The sequence below is a fragment of the Lutra lutra genome, chromosome 8, assembly GCF_902655055.1.
Source record: "Lutra lutra chromosome 8, mLutLut1.2, whole genome shotgun sequence".
NCBI classification, from domain to species: domain Eukaryota; kingdom Metazoa; phylum Chordata; class Mammalia; order Carnivora; family Mustelidae; genus Lutra; species Lutra lutra.
In genome coordinates this window covers 26,808,587-26,820,871 of record NC_062285.1, presented here as the reverse complement: position 1 = coordinate 26,820,871, position 12,285 = coordinate 26,808,587, and the positions used below count along the sequence as shown (strand labels likewise).

The 12,285-nt window shown below is 45.3% G+C and overlaps 1 protein-coding gene across 2 annotated transcripts in view; it reads left to right on the top strand.

Annotated features, from left to right (window-relative positions):
- Window positions 1-12,285, top strand: part of CAMK1D (calcium/calmodulin dependent protein kinase ID) — a 431,780-nt gene that overhangs the window by 362,705 nt on the left and 56,790 nt on the right. For both annotated transcript variants that reach the window (XM_047741034.1, XM_047741035.1), the window contains exon 4: window positions 7,372-7,510. In XM_047741034.1, the coding sequence (XP_047596990.1) occupies window positions 7,372-7,510 (139 nt within the window). The remainder of the gene's footprint in view (window positions 1-7,371; window positions 7,511-12,285) is intronic.

Here is a 12,285-nt window from a genome sequence, read left to right as displayed (position 1 = left end):
CCTCTTGGAATACAAAAACCTAAAAATGATTTCTAATTATTATTATTATTTTTTGAAATGTGAATAGGTGCTTTGAGTTAGAACAGAAGAGTTATTTTTTCTTGGAAACTTGAACATGCTAGTAATTTCTCAACAAATTTTTGGTCCTTTCCTTATGAGTAGTACAAAAGTAGAATTTCTCTATCAGGATCTCAGCAAGCAAGTTTCCCATACACAATCAAAATGTCTTTAGTCATTTCTTATCTGTGGTTTTGGCCATAACCGCACTTTCTCTGGCCCACCTCAAGGGGCAGCTGGCTGGGAACTGAAGGGGTGTAGTCAGAAACTGAGAGGGAAGATGATTCCAAGGAATCCCTGAGGCCCCATGGAAACCAACAGAAGTTGTTGCCTGGATGGGTGGAAAATCTGTGCACACCACAGCGTGGGCCAACATGGATTTGGAGGAATGGATTTGTTCCTGTGAGCAGATCTGAGGGTGGCAAGAAGGCTCCAGAGCTGAGAATCTAAAAGCAGAGGGCCTCCAGGTTGGCAACAACAGACTTTTGTTGGAAGATAGAGTGCACGCCTCAGAAAGGGCCCTTGTCCCAGGATACCCCTCATCCCAAACCCATACCCACACACAGTAACTCCCTCAGTAGCATCCCTTTCCAAAGTGGGTCGCCTTAGATCCCAGGTAGGCTAGAATTTTCTGTCTTCGCAGAATCATTTATAAGGTGACTTCATCCTCACCAGGCGCAGTTTGGAGATAAGTCAGCCTATTGTACATACATTGTTCCTTCTTGCCTCCACCCTCTTCTCTGGCCCCCTGCATGCCCTTCCTCTTAACTCAGGTCTTTCTCAAGTCTGTCCCACCTTCGGGAATCCTCTTTCTGCAAGGCAGTCAGCATTGTGCCAGACTGGAGGCAGAAGGGAAGTTAAGACCTGTCCTGCAGGCAGCATCCTCTCATCACAGATTCCTCCCCCTGTGATATCCTGTGGCCATCCAGCTGGGGTCATGGCATGGCAGGTCCTCACTGGCCGGGGGTCTGAGTGGTCACCTTGGGCTTCTTTGGAAGCTCTCTAAATATGTAACAACACTGTGTGCCAAGGGCTGGACTTACAGAGAAAGTGCTCTGTTGACACTTCTTTCACTGACCATATTCCCCCGAAGACTATTTAGTTCACCAGAGACTCCTTTCATGACAATCCAAATTACTGGGGTCTGCCTGTCCCCTGGGCTTTTCTCCACTTCAATAAATATCACTCATCCTTTGTGACGGCTCAGACTCTCTTTCTCCTGTCCTGTCCCTGGGACCCTTTTAGGTGTCTTTCTGGGATTTTCTAAAGCACCTTCATAACCCCCCCCACCCTCCAATATCAGAACTGTCTCCACTGCTTACTTGTCTGTGTATCTTAGTCCCCAACCCACCCTCGCCACGGTGGACAATGTACCCCTTGGAAACAGAGAAAACACATCAAGCTTAATACAGATTATTTGATGATTTGGTGAATAAACAAAGCAAAGAATGCAAATGCAGTAGGAGAAACTGTATTTTCTTCTCCCCCAATAAATCTTGGAAAAAAAAAACCAAGAAGAGAATATAATTCAAAGACCCCCTGTATAATTATGGGGTATCCTTTATATTGCCCAGTCTATTCGTTTGCTAGGGAAGCTATAACAAAAATACCACCGACTGGGGGGCTTAAACAACAGGAAGTAATTCTCTCACAGGTCTGGAGGGTGAAAGTCTGAGTTCAGGGTGTTGGCTGATTTGGTTTTTCCTGAGGCCCATGTCCTTAGCTTTATAGGAGGCTGCCTTCTCACCATGTGTTCCCGCAGTCTCGTCTCGTGGGTGCTCACATGCTGGTCTCTCTCTCTCTCTCTTTCTCTCTTCTATGGACACCTGTCATATTGGACCCATCTGACCTTATTTAACCACAGTTATCTCCTTAAAGACCACACATCCAATGCGGTCACATTCTGAGATGTGCAGGAGGGTAAGGACCTCCACATCTGAAATCGGTGGGTGGAACACAAGTCGTCCATAACACCCCGACATCAAGAAGGCCAAACAGCCAGAGTCGAAGTATAACGGCACACCAGGAGTTACACTGACCCGGTGCATGGGGTGGAGAGCCCTGCGTTTGTGTTTTGGAATCTTTTGAACAGATTGAGCCAGGAAGATATTGTGAAGCTGAATTCTAAGAAAAAAGATATTTTTATTATTAAAATAGGATTTGTCGAAGGAGGAAATGTTGAGGCTAGAGGTGGCAAGGAATAAACCCCTAATCTTCCCAGAGCGGGTGAGAGGTTGCCCCCAGGAGCAGTCTGCGTGGGTGCCGAAGCCAGGGAGAGCTGTGAGGATTAAGAGCACAGGCCGGGAGCTGGGCGGCTGTTCTCTGTAGGAGAGAGACCCCAGACACTGCTGAGTCGGGACTTCATTGAAGAAAGAACTGGGAAGATAGGCCCTTTCTTTCTCCAGGCTGGGTGAAAAAATACACCCCTCTGTCCCCTGGGGCTGGGGTCTCACAGCCGAAAAATGGTTCACTTTCAGCCTCTCTCAATCACATCCTGCATATTTCAAGAGGACCTTCCTCCTAGGACTACATGTGAATGGGGGAGATGGTTCTGGAAAAACCCATTTAGAACCAGCATTGCTGTGGGGCACATAAAGGCCACCTTGCTCCGTAGCCATGTCCCCTGCTCTTTCCCATGGTCACTGTCTAGTTGGGTGACAACGGTCTTCGTCAATTTCGAGACATACACTGCTTTTTTATTATCTCGGCGTTACTGCTAGTGTTTCTCAGACTGCTCCCTAAAATTAACAGTGCACCCCTGTACTGTTTGGCTTTTAAGGGAAAGAAAGTTTTCCTTGACCCTCATTGGGTCCCTGGCTAGCTCTGAAGATGAAACCCACAAAGACAGAGTAGCAGGAGGAAAACATGCACATGTTAATGAAGCTTGGAGGTTACTTGGGTTCCTTCCCCAGAGAACGAAGACCAGGGGGCAGTGATCAGAGCTGGAAATTTTATACCTTTAAGCAATAAATTTGTGAAGAATTGACATGGCAGAGGCATTTGAGCAGGGAATCCAGAGACTTAAAAGGTTAGCTGAATGAGGTTTATCTGCACATTTCCTGGTGCAGCCTGGGCTGATAGAGTCTGTGTCTCCAATAAAAGAAACTTTTTTTTTTTTCTTGCCTTTAGACAAAAGTGGGGGAATTTTTTCCCCCTGTATTTACTGTTTCTTAATTGCTTGCAGCTCAAAATAAATTTTATGTCAAGGAGGCATATTCTGGGGGTACATGTCCTGGTTTCCTGCAGGCTTCTTCATATTTTATTATACCTAACTTCTAGAGAAGCAAGTTTTTGGAGCCCATTTGTCAGCAGTAGCGCAAGTACTGTATTTTAATGAATATGTGGATATTGTTATAAGATTAAAAAAACATTTTAAATTATAATTAGCAGTGAATTTTAAAACAAGGGGATAACATCTATGGAAACCACATGGAGAAGTGCAAGTGCACCTAAAGAATGACTTGGTCTCCCCAGTACTAAAAGTGGGTGCATGGTATGCCGACTTGGTTATGTTACGGTATGCCATGGTATCAGAACTGACCACGTACTTGATCCAGCAACACTGAAATTATGCTTCTTGAAAATGATTTTTTGAATTTGAAGAGATTTGCACTACTTAAAATTTTACAAGTAAACTGAAATTTTGTTGAGATTTCATAAGTGCATATTTGAAATTCACATGCAGGGAGATGGCAGTGCGATATGATAGACAAGGAAGATCAGAGACTGAGCAAACCCAATTCAGGACAAAGACAGGTTGTTCTAAAGTAATGGCAAAGTTTAAATTAAGAAGAATAGAGAATTTTTGAATGATGTCTGTCCTATCCCTTAATCTTTAATAACCAGTTTCTTCCTTTCTTTTTTAAAATAAAATTTAATTTAATTTATTTATTTGAGAGAGGAGGGGAGAGGCAGAGGGAGAGGGAATTTAAAGCAGACTCCGCCCTGAGCCATGGCCATGAGATCACCACCTGAGCTGAAACTAAGAGCAAGATGCTTATTCCATTGAGCCACCCAGGAACCCCAATAGCCGTTTCTTTCTACATCAATCCCCCCCCACCAGTGCACCTCTCTCCCACAGCCACCACTAATTAATTTTATTTGTTGATCTGTCATGATGGTTCTTCTCCTCTTCCCCAGTCACCTGACCTCCCCCGCCCCGACCCTCCTAACTCCATTCTGATGTTTGGCATGTTCTCATTGGGAGCTCCATTTCTAACGTGGAGTGTAAACCATGCACGGGGGACATGTGCTGTAGGAGGATATTGATTGAAGAAAGCAAGAAAGCAGCCAGCCACCCAGCCTACTCATGATCTGCTGGCCTGAAAACAAGACACACCCCTCACCAGGATTCTAAAGTTATTTCCCCCATCAGTGATTCTGGGATTCTGGTTGTTCACAAATGGTTTTCAAAATAAGAGGGTATCTTAGCTCAGGCTGCCATATCAAAATACCAGAAACGGGGCAGCTTAAATGACAGACATTTATTTCTCACAGTTCTGGAATCTGGCATATCCAAAATCAAGGTGCCAGCTGATTTGGTTCCTTTTAAGGACTCTTCCCAACTTACGGTTGGCCTTGTCCTTGCTGTGTCCTCACATGGCAGCAAAGGAGAGAGAGGAAGGGAGAGGAGAGGAGACAGCTGGACTGGGCTCTGTGTCATAAAGACACGAATTCCATCATGTGGACCCTGACCTCACCTCAACCTAAATTCCTATCAATGGCCCCATCTCCAAATGCCATCACACTGGGAATTAGGGCTGCAACGTCAATATGGGAGGGGGCATAAACAGTATTTAGTACGTAACAGTAGCCATTTGAAATGTATGCTTAAGGAGATTTTGAAAAGTATACAGTGATTTGCCAATTTTAAAGCATTTTTGTGAGTATCGTTACATTCTTTTTATTGGCAAGTTTTTTTGACTTCTCCCCTGGGCTTTGGTTTCTAAGGAAACCAAATACTTTCTGAGCACTGTTCAGAAGAAGAAAGCCCCGGTGCAATTTGAAATTTCAGAAGTGAAATATCAAATGTGCAGAGCACGGAGACCATGGGAGGACACGCTACGGTTACAATTACACTTCGACCCGCTGCTTCAGTTCTTACTGCATTGCTGTCCTAACGAGGGCAAATATCGGGCTCAGTACATCTATTCATGCTTGATGCATCACATAGGAGAAGGGAGGACTCTGAGAGAAGGGGAAGCAGGAGAGATCAGTTTTGAAGGAGGGAGAGAATCTGGCAAAGGTGGGTGGTAGAGTACTCAAGGTGGGAGATGGGGGTGGTGGGAGGAGTGGGTGAGCATTCCTGCCTGGGCTCTTCCAGTAGTAGCCCACAGAGCAGAGGATGGGAGCGGCAGGCAGACCAGTGGTAAGAAAGCTCAGGAGCCCTTAGAAGGGGTGCTGTGATTAGAACGTGGGTGGGTGGTAGAGGAGAAGGAGGAGCACAATCAAAGCAGACCTTTCCTCCTTCAGAGCTAATGCCTCCAGGACTGGTACCAGCTGGGCACAGTAGCTGGGCCCTAATGGGCGCCCAGTGTATCTTCAATGAATGCTTGAAGAGATGACCAACTGAGTGACTTAGGATTTTGATTTACTTAGGGGTGGACCATTTAGACAACCTGATCATCAAAAGATAGTTTTTCCCTGATGTTTCCATTTCTTTCCACTGTCTGAATTGCTTATTTAATCCCAGCATCTTTCCTTTTCTTATCTTGATTGCTCAGTTTGCTTTGGAAATAAGACAGTATCCAAGCACAACATAGCTTAGAATGACTCTCAGTAATGGGAGACACCTGAACACCTAGGCCTTTTAGAGCCACAACTGGTTTTCTTTATTGGTTTTTTAAAAGGAAGGTTTTGGTGGATGAGATATTGCATGTTAATTGCCATGACTTGCAGACAATGAATCTGAGCTCTGTGTGTGTGTGTGTATGTGTGCACGCGCATGTGTGTTACTGCTAGGGCATGTAACTATATCTATCTTTTACTATATCTATTAAAGCTGTAAAGTTGTTTGGAAACTCTTATATGATTTTAGTATTCCAAATAAATCATCTTTTACACAAAAGAATAGTGTTAATCTATCCCCGAATCAAGTTTCCAAGATGGCTTAATTGTTTGAAAGAACCACTGTTTTTCTTCAAGAAGTATATATTCTACAAATTTGAAGGCTAGGGTGTTGAATTGTTCTCATAAAAAGTGTGCAGTTCTTCATTACTTTGTTACTTTGTTAAACTCAAAGCTCAGCAAATAGTGGAGATGAAAGGGGCTATAAGGGTTGTCCACAAGGGTTTTTTGACCTTTGCCAATCTAGGCCATAAATACAATAACAAACACAATAAACACAAAGAAAACATTTAGTGCAGCATGAAATTCAAAACAAGTTAAAAGTAAATATTGTCACCAAAAATCAGTGTTAAACAAGGTAGTGGGGTATCATTCTTCTTTCTTTTTTTGTAAATCACTATTGGCTTTCAGGTTCTGATACCTTTGAGGGCATGCCTCTACCTTCTGGATATGATCGCCTAGATAAACCCCTTATTTTATAGATAAAAAGACTGAGGTCCAAAGATCCAAAGAATTCCCATGCCTTGACCCTGTTAGGAGCAGAACTTTGTCAAGAACCCAAACATCCTGTTAACTATGCATGGCTTTGACCATAATACTGCCCCCCATTCTCCCTACCCTCCAAACTTTTTTTTTTAAGATTTTATTTATTTATTTGACAGACAGAGATCATAAGTAGGCAGAGAGGCAGGCAGAGAGAGAGGGGGGAAACAGGCTCCCTGCTGAGCAGAGAGCCCGATGTGGGGCTCGATTCCAGAGTCCTGGGATCATGACCTGAGCCAAAGGCAGAGGCTTTAACCCACTGAGCCACACAGGCGCCCCTACCCTCCAGACTTTTAAGGATACTTTCTTATGTGAAGGAGGCATCCCACCCATTATCTCCCAGTAACTGATGATGCCAGTATTCTGGAAAGTTGTTCTGACTTAAGTTGTTGTAGCAGGATGGAAGAAATGACCAGAAGAGACTTCTCAAGCCTGGCTAGTCCTTGAGTCCTGGTTTATTTGTATTCCCTTTATTTCATTCCAGATACTCATACCATCATGACATAGAAACACTTTCCTGGGATAGCTTCTGGGAATCAGATGGGACAAAACTTAAATCTGAAAATGAGTTTATTTTGGAAATAAAATTTGGTTCTTCTGTCATATTGAAGTCTCTTATTGATGGCTTTCCCTGAACAATTTCACAGTTCTCCTCAAATTTCCTATTTGTTGTTTTTCTTTCTTTCTTTTTTTTTTTTAAAACAGTGTATCCGGTGGAGAGCTGTTTGATCGGATAGTGGAGAAAGGATTTTACACAGAGAAGGATGCCAGCACTCTGATCCGCCAGGTGTTAGATGCTGTCTACTATCTCCATAGAATGGGCATTGTCCACAGGGACCTCAAGGTAAGGCTGTCACTTAGCAACATCCTCCGGCCACTCTCCCACCCACAGTGTACCTGTCCAAGAGGACCGGCTCCAGAAAATGGATGAGGTTACCTTGATGGCAATATGCTTGGCTGAGTGGTGAACATTTGTGTACCGTTAGTTGTCAGGGCCTTTGGGTCCCCCAAAAAGATGATGAAGATCAATGAAACTGACCATCATTTGGGAGATTTTGTAACCACCGTGCAGCCAAAGGGCCCCAGGGAGGTGAGTTGTATCTTGCTTCAAGCCTACCTGAAAGGTAATTTTGTTCAGGACATATGGGCCATGAAAATCCTTCTCCCAGTGCAGTTCTCGACAGTCTCCCACCATTTTGGACCCCATTTCAGCACAGCACCCTGAGTAAAAGAATGGGAATGAATACCTAGAGGGCATGACAGAAGAAGAGAAATGGAAGGTTATCCATAAAGACAGGCTGAGCAACCTATAATCACAGCCTTCCCCTGTGTCCTATAGGGTACCGTCTTATGTTTTCTTGGTGAAGGGTTGGCATACTGACCCTTCACCCAATAGCACTGGAGGTTTGGGGCCGTCGTTGGGCACCTTGGCATTGCATCCCTTCCCCGGCAGCATAGATCCCGAAGGGTAGATATCAAACATATGCCATCAAGGGTAGATCAACGAACATATTGATTAGAGGAACAGCAAAAAGCAAGGACGGCTATTGTGAGGCTTCATTCTATAGCGGCCACGGGTCCTGACCCCAGAGCCCACTGCGCCAGTCAAGATAGAAACTCCACCCCGGCCCACATATGTGCCACTCACCGCATAAAAAAAGGGATGATACTGCACTGAAGCCACGCTCTGCATGGCTTTGTAAAATCTAAACCAATTTAAAGAACAAACCAGGGGCGCTTGGGTGGCTCAGTGGGTTAAGCCACTGCCTTCCGCTCAGGTCATGATCTCAGGGTCCTGGGATCGAGCCCCGCATCGGGCTCTCTGCTCGGCAGGGAGCCTGCTTCCTCCTCTCTCTCTACCTGCCTCTCTGCCTGCTTGTGATCTCTCTCTGTCAAATAAATAAATAAAAAAAATCTTTAAAAAAAAAAAAATAAAGAACAAACCAGAAACCTTGTTTAAAACAGAATTTCACCGTCTGCCCATTATCTAGTACTGGGTGTGAATAAATGGTATAACTCTTCTTTTCATAAGGTCTCACTGTCAAGTTTGCCCCTCTTCTTCTCCGTGGTATTTCCCAGCAGCTAGGGTAGTGGCTCCCAGATGTTAGCATACATCAGGATTGTCTGGCCCCACCCCAGAGGCTCTGATTCTGTGGGTCTGCCGTGGGGTCTGGGAACTCGCAATTCTAAGGGGTTTACAAATGAGCCTGATGTTACCCTGGGAATATTCTAGGAGAACTGCTGGACAAGGGTATTTGGGAATGTTGATGGAGTCCTTACAGCCTTTGACTTTTGCAGGTTCCTTGACAACTGAAATGGGCCGGGAGTGCAATTGGTTAATCCTTAGGACCTAGTGGTCCTTTAGACAGCTAAGCCCACTTGGCTCCCCACCTGACTGGCCTCCTGCCTGACCAAGCCCCTGTATAGCCAACTGGGGGCCTCCATTAGGATTACCCCTGAACCTGTCTTCTCTCCCACTTTCCTATTCCCCTCTCCCCTCAAGAAAAAGCCCCACCATCTTTACCAAGTCAGGAGATGCTTGTGGACAAGTAGTGATCTAGACTGTGAATGACCAGTTGCTTGAACCCATGATTGACCCAGATGTATCCCCTAGAGGAAGAATGGGTAAGGAGGGATATTTGGCTCCATGGCAATCTCTTGCCTAGATGCAGCCCTGTTGAGGAGCCTGAGGTCCCTGGCTTCGCACTCATGGCTTAGCCGTTCAGCTGCAGAATTACTGGGACAGGAAGATTAAAAATCAGAAACTTAAAAAAAGTCCTCGCTGCCCCATGATCAGCTCCATACTGTTCATCATGAACCACGTGCAACTTTTGATGAGATTATTTCACCCCATTTTTTAGGCATTACTCGTATTTTGATTATTGATAGGCCTTTTTTTTTTAAATTTCTTTTCAGCGTAACAGAATTCATTGTTTATGCACCACACCCAGTGCTCCATGCAATCCGTGCCCTCCATAATACCCACCACCTGGCTCCCCCAACCTCCCACCCCCTGCACCTTCAAAACCCTCAGATTGTTTTTCAGAGTCCATAGTCTCTCATGGTTCATCTCCCCTTCCAATTTCCCTTAACTCCCTTCTCCTCTCCATCTCCCCATGTCCTCCATGTTATTTGTTATGCTCCTCAAGTAAGTGAAACCATATGATAATTGACTCTCTCTGCTTGACTTATTTCACTCAGCATAATCTCTTCCAGTCCCGTCCATGTTGATACAAAAGTTGGGTGTTCATCCTTTCTGTTGATCGGCCTTTTTTATTCTCCCTCCAAACTCCCTGAAAGCATCCCCAAGTATACATTTGATTTTTTCCTAATCCCATGCTTCATCCGCAGAATTAATGTCACTGTGGATGTTAGTGCCATTCCTTCTTGGGTTGTGATTTTTGGATGAAGGATAGTATTTTTTTCTTTTGGGTTCTGTTAAAAAAATTATTCTGACCCTTGTTAAACTAAAGAAGACTTCACTTGAGGCTACTGTAAGAATATCACAGTAGGGGAGAGAATTGGGTTCAACTCCAAGTTCATCAAGGGCATGTGGGGATTTAGAGCCTTTGAGCAGGATGAGGGTTGTGGATGGGAAATTGCTAAGAGGGGGTACTGAGGATGAGGGAACTCTTTCTAAAGGCTGGCCAAGAACCTATTAGACATTGGCAGACTCTCTTCCTTGACCAAACTTGAGTTCAGCCCCTTCTGAGTCTTCTTTCTGACCAGGCTCCAGCCTTGGCTCTGTTATTAGTCCATTGGCTCTGCCATGTAGTCCAGGCTGAGCAAGAATCCCACTGAGTCACTTTGGTGAACATCCCCCACCCTTGCACCTGATCAGATTCCTCATCCTCCACCCTCCCTATCTGCCCACCCCGGCCTGCCTTCGGGAGGGATCCCCCCCACCCTTGTTATCCCCTCTTAGTGATTTGCCATCCACTAACCATCCCCCTGCTCCTGGGTATAAATGTCCACTTGTCCTTGTTGTATTAGGACTTGAGTCCACTCTTTGTCTCCAACTGTAGAACCCCATCGCAGTGGTCCTCCCGAATAGTTTTCCTTACTGTCTTTACCAAGGGTCTAAAGACATTTTTTAAATAACATTCAAGGTGGGAGGTAAAGAATTTGGCCAGATATCAAGGGTGAGGGAATTCTCTCTATGCTGACTCAGCAGGATTCTTGCTAAGACTGGACTTTGCAGGTCCGGCAAAACCGGAAGGACACAGAAGGCCAAGGTCAAGGCCTTGTCAAGAAGAGGGCTCAGAGGAGGCCGACTATGGTTTGGTCAAGGAGGGGGTCTTGAGCAGTTCTTAGAATTTCCCCAGAGCCATGGTTGTGTATCAGAATCCCCCCATGGATTCTAACCTCCAGAGGCCCGGGCCCATCTCAAATCCACTGAAGAAGACATGGAGACGTTTGGGGCTGTCACAGGCAATTCTGCTCAACAGGCAGGCCAAGAAAAGAGGCTTAGTCACTCTAGGAGAGAATAGCTCCTCAAATTTAATACTCAGGAACCAAAGATTCACCACAAACCACTGACAAGAGATGGTCTTGCTTCACTCTTGGGGATGGGAGAAGAGCCAGACCGGAAATAGTGAGGGGAAGTGGCTTCCCCAGCTCCGATTCTTCCTGTTGTGTTTCCCTTCAGGTTTAACATAAAGGAGAGAAGTGATTTGCTTATTCACTGGGTCGATCCTTGGAATTTTCCTAGTTGGGGGACAGGAGAGGTGTCAGTCTTCAACATTATCTCCCTCAGAGACATTAATCCCATTAATTGAGGCAGCATTTCTGTGTTCAAGCTCTTCCCAGGCAGAACATCTCCCTCAGTCTCCCTGAGCTCTTCTCTTTCTCTCTTTTTTTTTTGTTTTCTGGCTAAGAATGATACCCCAATTTTTCACAAACACTGTGCAGTGAAGCTTTATTCGCATCATTGTCTCCCCTCTGCACCCCTGCATTGTCTCCCCTCTCCCCTACCTATGGAGCTGCCATGGAGATGGCCCCTGACGTGCAGAATGGTAGTGGGGACGGAAACCATAATCGCACCTCTACCATGTGTCGAGCGTTACTACCACCTGAGCTCTGTCATGTAGAGTTCAGGGAAGCAAACAAAGACCACCACAACCCATGTTTTCCAGAAAGGCAAACAGAAGCTCAGGGTACTTAAGGGCACATGACTACGAAGTGCTGCATCTTCTGTGATGATGTCCCTCTATCTCCCAGGAAGCGGAGTGAGTGGGGGTCAGCGGGCTCAGGAAATGGAAAGCAGGATGCAGTAGCAGGAACAGCAGGACATGGGGTGCTACCAAAGGTGGGGAGAGAGGCCCTTGGACTAGAGAGAGGTTGCTAACAAGGGTCAGAAAAAGAGAACAGAGGAGCCCCTGCAGAAGTCATTTTGTTTCTGGGGATCCCCTCTGTCTCAACCCAAGAAATAAGCTGTCAAGTCTGAGAGGTTTTCGAGGCTACCCCAATGTAAGGTTCACTTTTGTTTGTTTGTTTGAAATAGACAAAGTACTGATAAGGGAAAAAGATTCACCTTTCTTGAATACCTCTAAGTGTCCAGTACTTTGTGGGTTCGGTACATCGCTCTTACTAAACACTGCTTTTCTTTATGCATTTACG